Genomic DNA, 21,451 nt, shown 5'->3' on the forward strand with positions numbered 1-21,451 from the left:
ATCAAAACAAAAATCATACCGATAAAAACGTCAGATTACGGCGCAAAAAATGAGCCCTCATACCGCCCTGTACGTGGAAAAATAAAAAAAGTTATAGGGGTCAGAAGATGACATTTTTAAACGTATAAATTTTCCTGCATGTAGATATGATTTTTTTCCAGAAGTGCGACAAAATCAAACCTATATAAGTAGGGTATCATTTTAACCGTATGGACCTACAGAATAATGATAAGGTGTCATTTTTACCGAAATATGCACTGCGTAGAAAGGGAAGCCCCCAAAATTTACAAAATGGCGTTTTTTCTTCGATTTTGTCGCACAATGATTTTTTTTTCCGTTTCGCCGTGCATTTTTGGGTAAAATGACTAATGTCACTGCAAAGTAGAATTGGCAACGCAAAAAATAAGCCATAATATGGATTTTTAGGTGGAAAATTGAGAGGGTTATGATTTTTAAAAAGGTAAGGAGGAAAAAACGAAAGTGCAAAAACGGAAAAACGCTGAGTCCTTAAGGGGTTAAAAATAAAAGATGCACTCTGATTTGATGCTATGGGCAACTGGTCAACTTTTCCTCTGGACAGGTTTCGATAGATCTCCCCATAGTAAATATATATATATGTCTGTGTAACGTGCAGAATGCCATAGTCCATGTTCAGCACTGACACCAATGCAGGCAGATGTTACCCTGCACCCCAGTACACAGCAGAACACACGTCTATATTACCCCATGGCTGGCTGAGTCCCGAGCAGCGCCCTCTGTGGTGGTGGTGGTATAGGACTCGTCCTGCTCCTCTGAGGTATAGTCCAGCTCCCCGTCCTCCTGGTTGCTCTTCAGCCTCTTGGGCTGACTCTCGTATTCGCCCTCCTCGTTCTGCTCAGAGGATGAAGAAGACGACATGACTGCGGCGCCTTTGTCCCGCACTGACTGACACTACACACTCACCGTCCATCCAACCGGGAGAGGGGCGGGCCTAACAGAATGGGCGTGGCCTGTCAGCTGTATGCCTTCCCCATTTTGGAATTATAAGCATAGTGCGCGTGTCTCTCAGCGCCAGCGGCCCCACGGGGCGGAGCTGGAGGGTGAGAGCCACGCCCACTGACAAGCTTATGCTATTGGAAGGCTTGTTGCTATGGCGATCATGTTTAGTTCTCACTGCTAGGTGTAAGGTAACGGATAGTGGTGTGTATGGACTCCCAGGAGGCGGGGGTGGTCACGAGGTCACATGATACGGTCATGTGATGCTAAGACAGCGCATTTGGAGGAAAGTAGCGACTGGGAGTTCGTGGACTGTCATCTCTCTTCTTCTAAGGGATTGTGTATCGCCCCTTGTGTGTGTTATGGGTTATGGCAGCTGGATCCTGACAGAAAGCGCTAACTGTCGGTACTGAAAAGCGCACAGGCTACATAATACGAGCGAAGAAAGGACTGTTGGCTGATATGTAACAGTAATAGAAAGCGAACAGCAGCTAAAACCCATGTGTCATGTCAGCAGTGTACCTGATTGACGCTAGGTATGTCACAGCAGCATACTACACTCACACTAGGTTGTGATGTCACAGCAGCATACTACACTCACACTAGGTTGTGATGTCACAGCAGCATACTACACTCACACTAGGTTGTGATGTCACAGCAGCATACTACACTCACACCAGGTTGTGATGTCACAGCAGCATACTACACTCACACCAGGTTGTGATGTCACAGCAGCATACTACACTCACACCAGGTTGTGATGTCACAGCCGCATACTACACTCACACTAGGTTGTGATGTCACAGCCGCATACTACACTCACACCAGGTTGTGATGTCACAGCAGCATACTACACTCACACCAGGTTGTGATGTCACAGCCGCATACTACACTCACACTAGGTTGTGATGTCACAGCGGCATACTACACTCACACTAGGTTGTGATGTCACAGCAGCATACTACACTCACACTAGGTTGTGATGTCACAGCAGCATACTACACTCACACCAGGTTGTGATGTCACAGCGGCATACTACACTCACACTAGGTTGTGATGTCACAGCGGCATACTACACTCACACTAGGTTGTGATGTCACAGCGGCATACTACACTCACACTAGGTTGTGATGTCACAGCAGCATACTACACTCACACTAGGTTGTGATGTCACAGCAGCATACTACACTCACACCAGGTTGTGATGTCACAGCAGCATACTACACTCACACCAGGTTGTGATGTCACAGCCGCATACTACACTCACACTAGGTTGTGATGTCACAGCCGCATACTACACTCACACCAGGTTGTGATGTCACAGCAGCATACTACACTCACACCAGGTTGTGATGTCACAGCCGCATACTACACTCACACTAGGTTGTGATGTCACAGCCGCATACTACACTCACACCAGGTTGTGATGTCACAGCAGCATACTACACTCACACCAGGTTGTGATGTCACAGCCGCATACTACACTCACACTAGGTTGTGATGTCACAGCAGCATACTACACTCACACCAGGTTGTGATGTCACAGCAGCATACTACACTCACACTAGGTTGTGATGTCACAGCGGCATACTACACTCACACTAGGTTGTGATGTCACAGCCCCATACTACACTCACACTAGGTTGTGATGTCACAGCAGCATACTACACTCACACTAGGTTGTGATGTCACAGCAGCATACTACACTCACACTAGGTTGTGATGTCACAGCAGCATACTACACTCACACCAGGTTGTGATGTCACAGCAGCATACTACACTCACACCAGGTTGTGATGTCACAGCAGCATACTACACTCACACTAGGTTGTGATGTCACAGCCGCATACTACACTCACACTAGGTTGTGATGTCACAGCGGCATACTACACTCACACTAGGTTGTGATGTCACAGCAGCATACTACACTCACACTAGGTTGTGATGTCACAGCAGCATACTACACTCACACCAGGTTGTGATGTCACAGCAGCATACTACACTCACACTAGGTTGTGATGTCACAGCAGCATACTACACTCACACTAGGTTGTGATGTCACAGCCGCATACTACATTCACACCAGGTTGTGATGTCACAGCAGCATACTACACTCACACCAGGTTGTGATGTCACAGCAGCATACTACACTCACACCAGGTTGTGATGTCACAGCGGCATACTGCACTCACACTAGGTTGTGATGTCACAGCAGCATACTACACTCACACTAGGTTGTGATGTCACAGCCGCATACTACATTCACACCAGGTTGTGATGTCACAGCAGCATACTACACTCACACCAGGTTGTGATGTCACAGCAGCATACTACACTCACACCAGGTTGTGATGTCACAGCAGCATACTACACTGACACTAGGTTGTGATGTCACAGCAGCATACTACACTCACACTAGGTTGTGATGTCACAGCCGCATACTACACTCACACTAGGTTGTGATGTCACAGCCGCATACTACACTCACACTAGGTTGTGATGTCACAGCGGCATACTACACTCACACTAGGTTGTGATGTCACAGCAGCATACTACACTCACACTAGGTTGTGATGTCACAGCAGCATACTACACTCACACTAGGTTGTGATGTCACAGCAGCATACTACACTCACACCAGGTTGTGATGTCACAGCAGCATACTACACTCACACCAGGTTGTGATGTCACAGCAGCATACTACACTCACACTAGGTTGTGATGTCACAGCCGCATACTACACTCACACTAGGTTGTGATGTCACAGCAGCATACTACACTCACACTAGGTTGTGATGTCACAGCGGCATACTACACTCACACTAGGTTGTGATGTCACAGCGGCATACTACACTCACACTAGGTTGTGATGTCACAGCAGCATACTACACTCACACCAGGTTGTGATGTCACAGCAGCATACTACACTCACACTAGGTTGTGATGTCACAGCAGCATACTACACTCACACTAGGTTGTGATGTCACAGCCGCATACTACATTCACACCAGGTTGTGATGTCACAGCAGCATACTACACTCACACCAGGTTGTGATGTCACAGCGGCATACTACACTCACACCAGGTTGTGATGTCACAGCGGCATACTGCACTCACACTAGGTTGTGATGTCACAGCAGCATACTACACTCACACTAGGTTGTGATGTCACAGCCGCATACTACATTCACACCAGGTTGTGATGTCACAGCAGCATACTACACTCACACCAGGTTGTGATGTCACAGCAGCATACTACACTCACACCAGGTTGTGATGTCACAGCGGCATACTGCACTCACACTAGGTTGTGATGTCACAGCAGCATACTACACTCACACTAGGTTGTGATGTCACAGCCGCATACTACATTCACACCAGGTTGTGATGTCACAGCAGCATACTACACTCACACCAGGTTGTGATGTCACAGCAGCATACTACACTCACACCAGGTTGTGATGTCACAGCGGCATACTGCACTCACACTAGGTTGTGATGTCACAGCAGCATACTACACTCACACTAGGTTGTGATGTCACAGCAGCATACTACACTCACACTAGGTTGTGATGTCACAGCCGCATACTACATTCACACCAGGTTGTGATGTCACAGCAGCATACTACACTCACACCAGGTTGTGATGTCACAGCAGCATACTACACTCACACTAGGTTGTGATGTCACAGCAGCATACTACACTCACACCAGGTTGTGATGTCACAGCGGCATACTACACTCACACTAGGTTGTGATGTCACAGCGGCATACTACACTCACACCAGGTTGTGATGTCACAGCCGCATACTACACTCACACTAGGTTGTGATGTCACAGCCGCATACTACACTCACACTAGGTTGTGATGTCACAGCCGCATACTACACTCACACTAGGTTGTGATGTCACAGCGGCATACTACACTGACACTAGGTTGTGATGTCACAGCGGCATACTACACTGACACTAGGTTGTGATGTCACAGCGGCATACTACACTCACACTAGGTTGTGATGTCACAGCGGCATACTACACTCACACTAGGTTGTGATGTCACAGCAGCATACTACACTGACACTAGGTTGTGATGTCACAGCAGCATACTACACTCACACTAGGTTGTGATGTCACAGCAGCATACTACACTCACACTTGGTTGTGATGTCACAGCGGCATACTACACTCACACCAGGTTGTGATGTCACAGCAGCATACTACACTCACACTAGGTTGTGATGTCACAGCAGCATACTACACTCACACTAGGTTGCGATGTCACAGCAGCATACTACACTCACACCAGGTTGTGATGTCACAGCAGCATACTACACTCACACCAGGTTGTGATGTCACAGCAGCATACTACACTCACACCAGGTTGTGATGTCACAGCAGCATACTACACTCACACTAGGTTGTGATGTCACAGCAGCATACTACACTCACACTTGGTTGTGATGTCACAGCGGCATACTACACTCACACTAGGTTGTGATGTCACAGCAGCATACTACACTCACACTAGGTTGTGATGTCACAGCAGCATACTACACTCACACTAGGTTGTGATGTCACAGCAGCATACTACACTCACACTAGGTTGTGATGTCACAGCAGCATACTACACTCACACCAGGTTGTGATGTCACAGCAGCATACTACACTCACACCAGGTTGTGATGTCACAGCAGCATACTACACTCACACTAGGTTGTGATGTCACAGCAGCATACTACACTCACACCAGGTTGTGATGTCACGGCAGCATACTACACTCACACTAGGTTGTGATGTCACGGCAGCATACTACACTCACACTAGGTTGTGATGTCACGGCAGCATACTACACTCACACTAGGTTGTGATGTCACGGCAGCATACTACACTCACACCAGGTTGTGATGTCACAGCGGCATACTACACTCACACTAGGTTGTGATGTCACAGCGGCATACTACACTCACACTAGGTTGTGATGTCACAGCAGCATACTACACTCACACCAGGTTGTGATGTCACAGCGGCATACTACACTCACACTAGGTTGTGATGTCACAGCAGCATACTACACTCACACCAGGTTGTGATGTCACAGCAGCATACTACACTCACACTAGGTTGTGATGTCACAGCGGCATACTACACTCACACCAGGTTGTGATGTCACAGCGGCATACTGCACTCACACCAGGTTGTGATGTCACAGCAGCATACTACACTCACACCAGGTTGTGATGTCACAGCGGCATACTACACTCACACTAGGTTGTGATGTCACAGCAGCATACTACACTCACACCAGGTTGTGATGTCACAGCGGCATACTACACTCACACTAGGTTGTGATGTCACAGCGGCATACTACACTCACACTAGGTTGTGATGTCACAGCAGCATACTACACTCACACCAGGTTGTGATGTCACAGCGGCATACTACACTCACACCAGGTTGTGATGTCACAGCAGCATACTACACTCACACTAGGTTGTGATGTCACAGCAGCTTATCTTACACAAGTTGTGATATCACAGCAGCTTATCTTACACAAGTTGTGATATCACAGCAGCATACTACACTCACACTAGGTTGTGATGTCACAGCAGCTTATCTTACACAAGTTGTGATATCACAGCAGCATACTACACTCACACTAGGTTGTGATGTCACAGCAGCTTATGTTACACAAGTTGTGATGTCACAGCAGCTTATCTTACACAAGTTGTGATATCACAGCAGCTTATTTTACACAAGTTGTGATATCACAGCAGCTTATCTTACACAAGTTGTGATGTCATAGCAGCTTATCTTACACAAGTTGTGATATCACAGCAGCTTATTTTACACAAGTTGTGATGTCACAGCAGCTTATCTTACACAAGTTGTGATGTTATAGCAGCTTATTTTACACGAGTTGTGATATCACAGCAGCTTATTTTACACAAGTTGTGATGTCACAGCAGCTTATTTTACACAAGTTGTGATATCACAGCAGCTTATCTTACACAAGGATGTGATATCACAGCAGCTTATTTTACACAAGTTGTGATGTCACAGCAGCTTATCTTACACAAGTTGTGATGTCACAGCAGCTTATTTTACACAAGTTGTGATATCACAGCAGCTTATCTTACACAAGTTGTGATATCACAGCAGCTTATTTTACACAAGTTGTGATATCACAGCAGCTTATCTTACACAAGTTGTGATATCACAGCAGCTTATTTTACACAAGTTGTGATATCACAGCAGCTTATCTTACACAAGGTGTGATATCACAGCAGCTTATTTTACACAAGTTGTGATGTCACAGCAGCTTATTTTACACAAGTTGTGATGTCACAGCAGCTTATTTTACACAAGTTGTGATATCACAGCAGCTTATCTTACACAAGTTGTGATATCACAGCAGCTTATTTTACACAAGTTGTGATATCACAGCAGCTTATCTTACACAAGTTGTGATATCACAGCAGCTTATTTTACACAAGTTGTGATATCACAGCAGCTTATCTTACTCAAGTTGAGATGTCATAGCAGCTTATCTTACACAAGTTGTGATGTCACAGCAGCTTATCTTACACAAGTTGTGATGTCACAGCAGCTTATCTTACACAAGTTTTGATGTCACAGCAGCTTATCTTACACAAGTTGTGATATCACAGCAGCTTATCTTACACAAGTTGAGATGTCATAGCAGCTTATCTTACACAAGTTGTGATGTCACAGCAGCTTATCTTACACAAGTTGTGATATCAGGGCAGCTTATCTTACACAAGTTGTGATATCAGAGCAGCTTATCTTACACAAGTTGTGATGTCACGGCAGCTTATCTTACACAAGTTGTGATGTCACAGCAGCTTATCTTACACAAGTTGTGATATCAGAGCAGCTTATCTTACACAAGTTGTGATGTCATAGCAGCTTATCTTACACAAGTTGTGATGTCACAGCAGCTTATTTTACACAAGTTGTGATGTCGTAGCAGCTTATCTCACACAAGTTGTGATGTCATAGCAGCTTATTTTACTCAAGTTGTGATATCACAGCTTATTTTACACAAGTTGTGATGTCACAGCAGCTTATCTTACACAAGTTGTGATGTCATAGCAGCTTATCTTACAAAAGTTGTGATGTCATAGCAGCTTATCTTACACAAGTTGTGATGTCATAGCAGCTTATCTCACACAAGTTGTGATGTCATAGCAGCTTATCTCACACAAGTTGGGATGTCACAGCATTTTATTTTACACAAGTTGTGATATCACAGCAGCTTATCTTACACAAGTTGTGATGTCATAGCAGCTTATCTTACACAAGTTGTGATGTCACAGCAGCTTATCTTACACAAGTTGTGATGTCATAGCAGCTTATCTTACACAAGTTGTGATGTCACAGCAGCATATTACACTCACACCAAGTTGTGATATCACAGCAGCTTATCTTACACAAGTTGTGATATCACAGCAGCTTATCTTACACAAGTTTTGATATCACGTCAGCTTATCTTACACAAGTTGTGATATCACGTCAGCTTATCTTACACAAGTTGTGATATCACAGCAGCTTATTTTACACAAGTTGTGATATCACAGCAGCTTATCTTACACAAGTTGTGATGTCATAGCAGCTTATCTTACACAAGTTGTGATGTCATAGCAGCTTATTTTACACAAGTTGTGATCTCTCAGCAGCTTATTTTACACAAGTTGTGATGTCACAGCAGCTTATTTTACACAAGTTGTGATGTCACAGCAGCTTATTTTACACAAGTTGTGATATCACAGCAGCTTATTTTACACAAGTTGTTGTCACGATGCCGGCTGGCAGGAGGTGGATCCTCTGTGCCAGAGAGGGATTGGCGTGGACCGTGCTAGTGGACCGGTTCTAAGTCACTACTGGTTTTCACCAGAGCCCGCCGCAAAGCGGGATGGTCTTGCTGCGGCGGTAGTGACCAGGTCGTATCCACTAGCAACGGCTCAACCTCTCTGACTGCTGAAGATAGGCGCGGTACAAGGGAGTAGACAGAAGCAAGGTCGGACGTAGCAGAAGGTCGGGGCAGGCAGCAAGGATCGTAGTCAGGGGCAACGGCAGGAGGTCTGGAACACAGGCTAGGAACACACAAGGAAACGCTTTCACTGGCACAATGGCAACAAGATCCGGCGAGGGAGTGCAGGGGAAGTGAGGTATACATAGGGAGTGCACAGGTGAACACACTAATTAGAACCACTTGCGCCAATCAGCGGCGCAGTGGCCCTTTAAATCGCAGAGACCCGGCGCGCGCGCGCCCTAGGGAGCGGGGCCGCGCGCGCCGGGACAGGACCGACGGAGAGCGAGTCAGGTACGGGAGCCGGGGTGCGCATCGCGAGCGGGCGCCACCCGCATCGCGAATCGCATCCCGGCTGGAGGCGGTATCGCAGCGCACCGGGTCAGTGGATCTGACCGGAGCGCTGCAGTAGCGAGAGTGTAGCGAGCACTCCGGGGAGGAGCGGGGACCCGGAGCGCTCGGCGTAACAGTACCCCCCCCCCTTGGGTCTCCCCCTCTTCTTAGAGCCTGAGAACCTGAGGAGCAGACTTTTGTCTAGGATATTGTCCTCAGGTTCCCAGGATCTCTCTTCAGGACCACAACCCTCCCAATCGACCAAAAAAAAAGTTTTCCCTCTGACCTTCTTGGAGGCCAGTATCTCCTTTACGGAGAAGATGTCCGAGGAGCCGGAAACAGGAGTGGGAGAAACAAGTTTGGGAGAGAAACGGTTGATGATGAGTGGTTTAAGAAGAGAAACGTGAAAGGCATTAGGAATACGAAGAGAAGGAGGAAGAAGAAGTTTGTAAGAGACAGGATTAATCTGGCACAAAATTTTGAAAGGACCAAGATAGCGTGGTCCCAATTTGTAGCTAGGGACACGGAAGCGGACATATTTAGCGGAGAGCCATACCTTGTCTCCAGGAGAAAAAATGGGGGGAGCTCTTCTTTTCTTATCAGCAAACTTCTTCATGCGTGATGAAGCCTGTAAGAGAGAATTTTGGGTCTCTTTCCATATGGTGGAAAGATCACGAGATATTTCATCCACAGCGGGCAAACCAGAGGGCAAGGGAGTAGGGAGGGGGGGAAGAGGGTGACGGCCGTACACCACGAAAAATGGGGATTTGGAGGAAGATTCAGAGACTCTGAAGTTATACAAGAATTCGGCCCATGGTAGAAGATCTGCCCAGTCATCCTGGCGGGAGGAAACAAAATGCCGTAAATAATCACCCAGGACCTGGTTAATTCTTTCTACTTGCCCATTGGATTGAGGATGATAGGCAGAAGAAAAGTTTAATTTAATCTTGAGTTGTTTACAGAGAGCCCTCCAGAATTTTGACACGAATTGGACGCCTCTGTCCGGGACGATCTGCGTGGGCAACCCGTGAAGACGAAAAATGTGTAGAAAAAATTGTTTTGCCAACTGAGGCGCTGAAGGAAGACCAGGAAGAGGGATGAAATGTGCCATCTTGGAGAATCGATCAACGACCACCCAAACAACAGTGTTGCCACGGGATGGGGGTAAGTCTGTAATAAAGTCCATACCAATCAAAGACCAAGGCTGTTCGGGGACAGGCAGAGGATGAAGAAGACCAGCGGGCTTCTGGCGAGGAGTCTTATCCCGGGCACAGACAGTGCAGGCTCGCACAAAATCCACAACATCCGTCTCCAGAGTCGGCCACCAATAGAAACGAGAGATGAGTTGCACGGATTTCTTGATGCCCGCATGACCTGCGAGATGGGAGGAGTGACCCCATTTGAGGATTCCGAGGCGTTGGCGTGGAGAGACGAAGGCCTTCCCTGGAGGAGTTTGCCTGATGGAGGCTGGAGAAGTGGAGATCAGGCAGTCAGGAGGAATGATGTGTTGCGGAGAGAGCTCTACTTCCTAGGCATCCGAGGAACGAGAGAGAGCATCGGCCCTAATGTTCTTATCGGCAGGCCGAAAGTGAATTTCAAAATTAAATCGGGCAAAGAACAGAGACCACCTGGCCTGGCGAGGATTCAGCCGTTGGGCAGACTGGAGATAGGAGAGGTTCTTGTGATCGGTGTAAATAATAACTGGAAATCTTGATCCCTCCAGCAGATGCCTCCATTCCTCAAGTGCTAATTTAATGGCTAGTAACTCTCGATCCCCGATGGAGTAGTTCCTCTCCGCCGGAGATAAGGTCCTAGAAAAAAAACCACAAGTAACAGCATGCCCGGAAGAATTTTTTTGTAGAAGGACCGCTCCAGCTCCTACTGAGGAGGCATCAACCTCCAATAGGAAGGGTTTAGATGGGTCAGGTCTGGAGAGCACGGGAGCCGAAGAAAAGGCAGACTTGAGCTGTTTAAAGGCGTCTTCCGCTTGAGGAGGCCATGACTTAGGATTGGCATTCTTTTTGGTTAAAGCCACGATAGGAGCCACAATGGTAGAAAAATGTGGAATAAATTGTCTGTAATAATTGGCGAACCCCAAAAAACGTTGGATAGCACGGAGTCCGGAGGGGCGTGGCCAATCTAAGACGGCAGAGAGTTTGTCTGGATCCATTTGTAGTCCCTGGCCAGAGACCAAGTATCCTAGGAAAGGAAGAGATTGACATTCAAACAGACATTTCTCCATTTTGGCATAAAGTTGATTGTCACGAAGTCTCTGAAGAACCATGCGGACATGCTGGCGGTGTTCTTCTAGGTTGGCAGAAAAAATCAGGATATCGTCCAGATACACAACAACACAGGAATATAAGAGATCACGAAAAATTTCATTAACAAAGTCTTGGAAGACGGCAGGGGCGTTGCACAGGCCAAAGGGCATGACCAGATACTCAAAGTGTCCATCTCTAGTGTTAAATGCCGTTTTCCATTCATCCCCCTCTCTGATGCGGATGAGATTATAAGCACCTCTTAAGTCCAGTTTGGTAAAGATGTGGGCACCTTGGAGGCGATCAAAGAGTTCAGAGATGAGAGGTAGGGGGTAGCGGTTCTTTACCGTGATTTTATTAAGGCCGCGGTAGTCAATGCAAGGACGTAGGGAGCCATCTTTTTTGGACACAAAGAAAAATCCGGCTCCGGCAGGAGAGGAGGATTTGCGTATAAAGCCCTTTTTTAAATTTTCCTGGATGTACTCAGACATAGCAAGAGTCTCTGGGGCAGAGAGAGGATAAATTCTGCCCCGGGGTGGAGTAGTGCCCGGGAGGAGGTCAATAGGACAGTCATAAGGCCTGTGAGGAGGTAGAGTCTCAGCTTGTTTTTTGCAAAAAACATCCGCAAAGTCCATATAGGCCTTAGGGAGACCGGTTACAGGGGGAACCACAGGGTCACGGCAAGGAGAACTGGGAACCGGTTTAAGGCAGTCCTTGAAACAAGAGGAACCCCAACTCTTGATCTCCCCAGTGGACCAATCCAGGGTTGGGGAATGGTGTTGAAGCCAGGGTAGTCCGAGGAGAATTTCGGAAGTGCAATTGGGGAGGACCAAAAACTCAATTTTCTCGTGATGAGGTCCGATGCACATTAGGAGGGGCTCCGTGCGGAAACGTATGGTACAGTCCAATCTTTCATTGTTAACACAATTGATGTAGAGGGGTCTGGCGAGACTGGTCACCGGGATGTTGAACCTGTTGATGAGAGAGGCCAAAATAAAATTTCCTGCAGATCCGGAATCCAAGAAGGCCATAGTAGAGAAGGAGAAGGTAGAGGCAGATATCCGCACAGGCACAGTAAGACGTGGAGAAGCAGAGTTGACATCAAGGACTGTCTCACCTTTGTGCGGAGTCAGCGTACGTCTTTCCAGGCGGGGAGGACGGATAGGACAATCCTTCAGGAAGTGTTCGGTACCGGCACAGTACAGGCAGAGATTCTCCATGCGGCGTCGTGTCCCCTCTTGAGGTGTCAGGCGAGACCGGTCGACCTGCATAGCCTCCACGGCGGGAGGCACAGGAACGGATTGCAGGGGACCAGAGGAGAGAGGAGCCGGGGAGAAAAAACGCCTCGTGCGAACAAAGTCCATATCCTGGCGGAGCTTCTGACGCCTTTCGGAAAAACGCATGTCAATGCGAGTGGCTAGATGAATGAGTTCATGTAGGTTAGCAGGGATTTCTCGTGCGGCCAGAACATCTTTAATGTTGCTGGATAGGCCTTTTTTAAAGGTCGCGCAGAGGGCCTCATTATTCCAGGATAGTTCAGAAGCAAGAGTACGGAATTGTACGGCGTACTCGCCAACGGAAGAATTACCCTGGACCAGGTTCAACAGGGCAGTCTCAGCAGAAGAGGCTCGGGCAGGTTCCTCAAAGACACTTCGAATTTCCGAGAAGAAGGAGTGTACAGAGGCAGTGACGGGGTCATTGCGGTCCCAGAGCGGTGTGGCCCATGACAGAGCTTTTCCAGACAGAAGGCTGACTACAAAAGCCACCTTAGACCTTTCAGTAGGAAACTGGTCCGACATCATCTCCAAGTGCAGGGAACATTGAGAAAGAAAGCCACGGCAAAATTTAGAGTCCCCATCAAATTTATCCGGCAAGGATAGTCGTAGGCCTGAAGCGGCCACTCGCTGCGGAGGAGGTGCAGGAGCTGGCGGAGGAGATGATTGCTGAAGCTGTGGTAGTAGCTGCTGTAGCATCACGGTCAGTTGAGACAGCTGGTGGCCATGTTGCGCTATCTGTTGTGACTGCTGGGCGACCACCGTGGTGAGGTCGGCGACAACTGGCAGAGGGACTTCAGCGGGATCCATGGCCGGATCTACTGTCACGATGCCGGCTGGCAGGAGGTGGATCCTCTGTGCCAGAGAGGGATTGGCGTGGACCGTGCTAGTGGACCGGTTCTAAGTCACTACTGGTTTTCACCAGAGCCCGCCGCAAAGCGGGATGGTCTTGCTGCGGCGGTAGTGACCAGGTCGTATCCACTAGCAACGGCTCAACCTCTCTGACTGCTGAAGATAGGTGCGGTACAAGGGAGTAGACAGAAGCAAGGTCGGACGTAGCAGAAGGTCGGGGCAGGCAGCAAGGATCGTAGTCAGGGGCAACGGCAGGAGGTCTGGAACACAGGCTAGGAACACACAAGGAAACGCTTTCACTGGCACAATGGCAACAAGATCCGGCGAGGGAGTGCAGGGGAAGTGAGGTATACATAGGGAGTGCACAGGTGAACACACTAATTAGAACCACTTGCGCCAATCAGCGGCGCAGTGGCCCTTTAAATCGCAGAGACCCGGCGCGCGCGCGCCCTAGGGAGCGGGGCCGCGCGCGCCGGGACAGGACCGACGGAGAGCGAGTCAGGTACGGGAGCCGGGGTGCGCATCGCGAGCGGGCGCCACCCGCATCGCGAATCGCATCCCGGCTGGAGGCGGTATCGCAGCGCACCGGGTCAGTGGATCTGACCGGAGCGCTGCAGTAGCGAGAGTGTAGCGAGCGCTCCGGGGAGGAGCGGGGACCCGGAGCGCTCGGCGTAACAGTTGTGATATCACAGCAGCTTATCTTACACAAGTTGTGATGTCACAGCAGCTTATTTTACACAAGTTGTGATATCACAGCAGCTTATCTTACACAAGTTGTGATGTCACAGCAACTTATTTTACACAAGTTGTGATATCACAGCAGCTTATCTTACACAAGCTGTGATATCACAGCAGCTTATTTTACACAAGTTGTGATATCACAGCAGCTTATCTTACACAAGTTGTGATGTCACAGCAGCTTATTTTACACAAGTTGAGATGTCATAGCAGCTTATCTTACACAAGTTGTGATGTCACAGCAGCTTATCTTACACAAGTTGTGATGTCACAGCAGCTTATCTTACACAAGTTGTGATGTCACAGCAGCTTATCTTACACAAGTTGTGATGTCACAGCAGCTTATCTTACACAAGTTGAGATGTCATAGCAGCTTATCTTACGCAAGTTGTGATGTCACGGCAGCTTATCTTACACAAGTTGTGATATCAGGGCAGCTTATCTTACACAAGTTGTGATATCAGAGCAGCTTATCTTACACAAGTTGTGATGTCACGGCAGCTTATTTTACACAAGTTGTGATATCACAGCAGCTTATTTTACACAAGTTGTGATGTCACAGCAGCTTATCTTACACAAGTTGTGATATCACAGCAGCTTATTTTACACAAGTTGTGATATCACATCAGCTTATCTTACACTAGTTGTGATGTCGTAGCAGCTTATCTTACATAAGTTGTGATGTTATAGCAGCTTATTTTACACGAGTTGTGATATCACAGCAGCTTATTTTACACAAGTTGTGATGTCACAGCAGCTTATTTTACACAAGTTGTGTTATCACAGCAGCTTATCTTACACAAGTTGTGATGTCATAGCAGCTTATCTTACACAAGTTGTGATATCACAGCAGCTTATTTTACACAAGTTGTGATATCACAGCAGCTTATTTTACACAAGTTGTGATATCACAGCAGCTTATCTTACACAAGTTGTGATGTCATAGCAGCTTATCTTACACAAGTTGTGATGTTATAGCAGCTTATTTTACACGAGTTGTGATATCACAGCAGCTTATTTTACACAAGTTGTGATGTCACAGCAGCTTATTTTACACAAGTTGTGTTATCACAGCAGCTTATTTTACACAAGTTGTGATGTCACAGCAGCTTATTTTACACAAGTTGTGATATCACAGCAGCTTATCTTACACAAGGTGTGATATCACAGCAGCTTATTTTACACAAGTTGTGATATCACAGCAGCTTATTTTACACAAGTTGTGATATCACAGCAGCTTATCTTACACAAGTTGTGATATCACAGCAGCTTATTTTACACAAGTTGTGATATCACAGCAGCTTATCTTACTCAAGTTGAGATGTCACAGCAGCTTATCTTACACAAGTTGTGATGTCACAGCAGCTTATCTTACACAAGTTGTGATGTCATAGCAGCTTATCTTACAAAAGGTGTGATGTCATAGCAGCTTATCTTACACAAGTTGTGATGTCATAGCAGCTTATCTCACACAAGTTGTGATGTCATAGCAGCTTATCTCACACAAGTTGGGATGTCACAGCATTTTATTTTACACAAGTTGTGATATCACAGCAGCTTATCTTACACAAGTTGTGATGTCATAGCAGCTTATCTTACACAAGTTGTGATGTCACAGCAGCTTATCTTACACAAGTTGTGATGTCATAGCAGCTTATCTTACACAAGTTGTGATGTCACAGCAGCATATTACACTCACACCAAGTTGTGATATCACAGCAGCTTATCTTACACAAGTTGTGATAGCACAGCAGCTTATCTTACACAAGTTGTGATATCACGTCAGCTTATCTTACACAAGTTGTGATATCACGTCAGCTTATCTTACACAAGTTGTGATATCACAGCAGCTTATTTTACACAAGTTGTGATGTCATAGCAGCTTATCTTACACAAGTTGTGATGTCATAGCAGCTTATTTTACACAAGTTGTGATCTCTCAGCAGCTTATTTTACACAAGTTGTGATATCACAGCAGCTTATTTTACACAAGTTGTGATGTCACAGCAGCTTATTTTACACAAGTTGTGATATCACAGCAGCTTATTTTACACAAGTTGTGATATCACAGCTGCTTATCTTACACAAGTTGTGATGTCACAGCAGCTTATTTTACACAAGTTGTGATATCACAGCAGCTTATCTTACACAAGTTGTGATGTCACAGCAGCTTATTTTACACAAGTTGTGATATCACAGCAGCTTATCTTACACAAGTTGTGATGTCACAGCAGCTTATCTTACACAAGTTGTGATGTCACAGCAGCTTATTTTACACAAGTTGTGTTATCACAGCAGCTTATCTTACACAAGTTGTGATGTCATAGCAGCTTATCTTACACAAGTTGTGATATCACAGCAGCTTATTTTACACAAGTTGTGATATCACAGCAGCTTATTTTACACAAGTTGTGATATCACAGCAGCTTATCTTACACAAGTTGTGATGTCATAGCAGCTTATCTTACACAAGTTGTGATGTTATAGCAGCTTATTTTACACGAGTTGTGATATCACAGCAGCTTATTTTACACAAGTTGTGATGTCACAGCAGCTTATTTTACACAAGTTGTGTTATCACAGCAGCTTATTTTACACAAGTTGTGATGTCACAGCAGCTTATTTTACACAAGTTGTGATATCACAGCAGCTTATCTTACACAAGGTGTGATATCACAGCAGCTTATTTTACACAAGTTGTGATATCACAGCAGCTTATTTTACACAAGTTGTGATATCACAGCAGCTTATCTTACACAAGTTGTGATATCACAGCAGCTTATTTTACACAAGTTGTGATATCACAGCAGCTTATCTTACTCAAGTTGAGATGTCACAGCAGCTTATCTTACACAAGTTGTGATGTCACAGCAGCTTATCTTACACAAGTTGTGATGTCATAGCAGCTTATCTTACAAAAGGTGTGATGTCATAGCAGCTTATCTTACACAAGTTGCGATGTCATAGCAGCTTATCTCACACAAGTTGTGATGTCATAGCAGCTTATCTCACACAAGTTGGGATGTCACAGCATTTTATTTTACACAAGTTGTGATATCACAGCAGCTTATCTTACACAAGTTGTGATGTCATAGCAGCTTATCTTACACAAGTTGTGATGTCACAGCAGCTTATCTTACACAAGTTGTGATGTCATAGCAGCTTATCTTACACAAGTTGTGATGTCACAGCAGCATATTACACTCACACCAAGTTGTGATATCACAGCAGCTTATCTTACACAAGTTGTGATAGCACAGCAGCTTATCTTACACAAGTTGTGATATCACGTCAGCTTATCTTACACAAGTTGTGATATCACGTCAGCTTATCTTACACAAGTTGTGATATCACAGCAGCTTATTTTACACAAGTTGTGATGTCATAGCAGCTTATCTTACACAAGTTGTGATGTCATAGCAGCTTATTTTACACAAGTTGTGATCTCTCAGCAGCTTATTTTACACAAGTTGTGATATCACAGCAGCTTATTTTACACAAGTTGTGATGTCACAGCAGCTTATTTTACACAAGTTGTGATATCACAGCAGCTTATTTTACACAAGTTGTGATATCACAGCTGCTTATCTTACACAAGTTGTGATGTCACAGCAGCTTATTTTACACAAGTTGTGATATCACAGCAGCTTATCTTACACAAGTTGTGATGTCACAGCAGCTTATTTTACACAAGTTGTGATATCACAGCAGCTTATCTTACACAAGTTGTGATGTCACAGCAGCTTATTTTACACAAGTTGAGATGTCATAGCAGCTTATCTTACACAAGTTGTGATGTCACAGCAGCTTATCTTACACAAGTTGTGATGTCACAGCAGCTTATCTTACACAAGTTGTGATGTCACAGCAGCTTATCTTACACAAGTTGTGATGTCACAGCAGCTTATCTTACACAAGTTGAGATGTCATAGCAGCTTATCTTACACAAGTTGTGATGTCACGGCAGCTTATCTTACACAAGTTGTGATATCAGGGCAGCTTATCTTACACAAGTTGTGATATCAGAGCAGCTTATCTTACACAAGTTGTGATGTCACGGCAGCTTATTTTACACAAGTTGTGATATCACAGCAGCTTATTTTACACAAGTTGTGATGTCACAGCAGCTTATCTTACACAAGTTGTGATATCACAGCAGCTTATTTTACACAAGTTGTGATATCACATCAGCTTATCTTACACTAGTTGTGATGTCGTAGCAGCTTATCTTACATAAGTTGTGATGTTATAGCAGCTTATTTTACACGAGTTGTGATATCACAGCAGCTTATTTTACACAAGTTGTGATGTCACAGCAGCTTATTTTACACAAGTTGTGTTATCACAGCAGCTTATCTTACACAAGTTGTGATGTCATAGCAGCTTATCTTACACAAGTTGTGATATCACAGCAGCTTATTTTACACAAGTTGTGATATCACAGCAGCTTATTTTACACAAGTTGTGATATCACAGCAGCTTATCTTACACAAGTTGTGATGTCATAGCAGCTTATCTTACACAAGTTGTGATGTTATAGCAGCTTATTTTACACGAGTTGTGATATCACAGCAGCTTATTTTACACAAGTTGTGATGTCACAGCAGCTTATTTTACACAAGTTGTGTTATCACAGCAGCTTATTTTACACAAGTTGTGATGTCACAGATGCTTATTTTACACAAGTTGTGATATCACAGCAGCCTATCTTACACAAGGTGTGATATCACAGCAGCTTATTTTACACAAGTTGTGATGTCACAGCAGCTTATCTTACACAAGTTGTGATGTCACAGCAGCTTATTTTACACAAGTTGTGATATCACAGCAGCTTATTTTACACAAGTTGTGATATCACAGCAGCTTATTTTACACAATTTGTGATATCACAGCAGCTTATCTTACACAAGTTGTGATATCACAGCAGCTTATTTTACACAAGTTGTGATATCACAGCAGCTTATCTTACTCAAGTTGAGATGTCACAGCAGCTTATCTTACACAAGTTGTGATGTCACAGCAGCTTATCTTACACAAGTTGTGATGTCACAGCAGCTTATCTTACACAAGTTTTGATGTCACAGCAGCTTATCTTACACAAGTTGTGATATCAGAGCAGCTTATCTTACACAAGTTGTGATGTCACGGCAGCTTATCTTACACAAGTTGTGATATCACAGCAGCTTATCTTACACAAGTTGAGATGTCATAGCAGCTTATCTTACACAAGTTGTGATGTCACAGCAGCTTATCTTACACAAGTTGTGATATCAGGGCAGCTTATCTTACACAAGTTGTGATATCAGAGCAGCTTATCTTACACAAGTTGTGATGTCGTAGCAGCTTATCTCACACAAGTTGTGATGTCATAGCAGATTATTTTACTCAAGTTGTGATATCACAGCAGCTTATTTTACACAAGTTGTGATGTCACAGCAGCTTATCTTACACAAGTTGTGATGTCATAGCAGCTTATTTTACAAAAGTTGTGATGTCATAGCAGCTTATCTCACACAAGTTGTGATGTCATAGCAGCTTATCTCACACAAGTTGTGATGTCATAGCAGCTTATCTCACACAAGTTGGGATGTCACAGCATTTTATTTTACACAAGTTGTGATATCACAGCAGCTTATCTTACACAAGTTGTGATGTCATAGCAGCTTATCTTACACAAGTTGTGATGTCACAGCAGCTTATCTTACACAAGTTGTGATGTCATAGCAGCTTATCTTACACAAGTTGTGATGTCACAGCAGCTTATCTTACACAAGTTGTGATGTCACAGCAGCTTATCTTACACAAGTTGTGATGTCACAGCAGCTTATCTTACACAAGTTGTGATATCAGAGCAGCTTATCTTACTCAAGTTGTGATTAGAGATGAGCGAACTTACAGTAAATTCGATTCGTCACGAACTTCTCGGCTCGGCAGTTGATGACTTATCCTGCATAAATTAATTAAGCTTTCAGGTGCTCCGGTGGGCTGGAAAAGATGGATACAGTCCTAGGAAAGAGTCTCCTAGGACTGTATCCACCTTTTCCAGCCCACCGGAGCACCTGAAGGCTGAACTAATTTACGCAGGATAAGTCATCAACTGCCGAGCCGAGAAGTTCGTGACAAATCGAATTTACTGTAAGTTCGCTCATCTCTAGTTGTGATGTCACAGCAGCTTATCTTACACAAGTTGTGATGTCATAGCAGCTTATCTCACACAAGTTGTGATGTCACAGCAGCTTATTTTACACAAGTTGTGATATTACGGCAACTTATTTTACACTAGTTGTGATGTCACAGCAGCCTACCCCACTACTAGATATGATGTCACTACAGCTTTTCTCACACTAGTTGTAATGTCGCAGCAACATACCTCACTGGCGGTATGTGAGCATAGCCTCAGAGGAGGTGTATAGCAGCAGCAGTATACAGATAGAACTTGGTGGGGGAGGGGTAGGTGATGATGTCATCCTGGAAGTCAGCTGACACATTACACACTGATTTCTGTGGGTTATAGTATATCGATGCAGTTGTCCTAAAGTGAAAAAAATTGAGCTGTAGAAAAAGTTATGGTGCGTGTGCATGGTATTTACTGCAGTTGTGCAAGTCGCAGGAAATATTTCATTTTTACTGCAGTTTGAAATAATCACAGCAAAACCACAGCCAAAAAAGTGATTTTTTTTTTTTTTTTTAGTGTGCATAGAAAAAAATTAGCAAATCCATCAGCAACAATATGAATTGAAATTGGCATGAGGGTAAAATAAAACAGACTTTAAAAAAAAAACAGGCAATAACAGATGCAAACAAATGTTATCCATTTGGATACATTATTGTTCAGTTAATAAACAAAAATAAACTTTTTTTTTGTTCTGAGCATGCTCAGAAGTAAAAACGGATGCAAACGGATGACATTAAAGGCTCATCCGTTTTTCATAGACTTCAGTGTTAAATTTACTGTATCTGTTTTCTCT

The 21,451-nt window shown here is 44.9% G+C and overlaps 1 protein-coding gene across 3 annotated transcripts in view; it reads right to left on the reverse strand.

The window, feature by feature from the left end:
• The window catches only part of HNRNPLL (heterogeneous nuclear ribonucleoprotein L like), a 253,232-nt gene extending 232,002 nt beyond the window's left edge, over window positions 1-21,230 (reverse strand). For 2 of the 3 annotated variants that reach the window (XM_056567440.1, XM_056567441.1), the window contains exon 1: window positions 724-1,523. In XM_056567440.1, coding sequence (XP_056423415.1) covers window positions 724-897 — 174 coding nt within the window. In that variant the 5' untranslated portion in view covers window positions 898-1,523. Of the gene's footprint in view, window positions 1-723; window positions 1,524-20,853 lie in introns of those variants that run through there. The other variant, XM_056567444.1, reaches the window with a different exon arrangement.
• Between the last annotated feature and the right edge of the window lie 221 nt (window positions 21,231-21,451).

This window comes from Hyla sarda, chromosome 3, assembly GCF_029499605.1.
Source record: "Hyla sarda isolate aHylSar1 chromosome 3, aHylSar1.hap1, whole genome shotgun sequence".
NCBI classification, from domain to species: Eukaryota; Metazoa; Chordata; class Amphibia; order Anura; family Hylidae; genus Hyla; species Hyla sarda.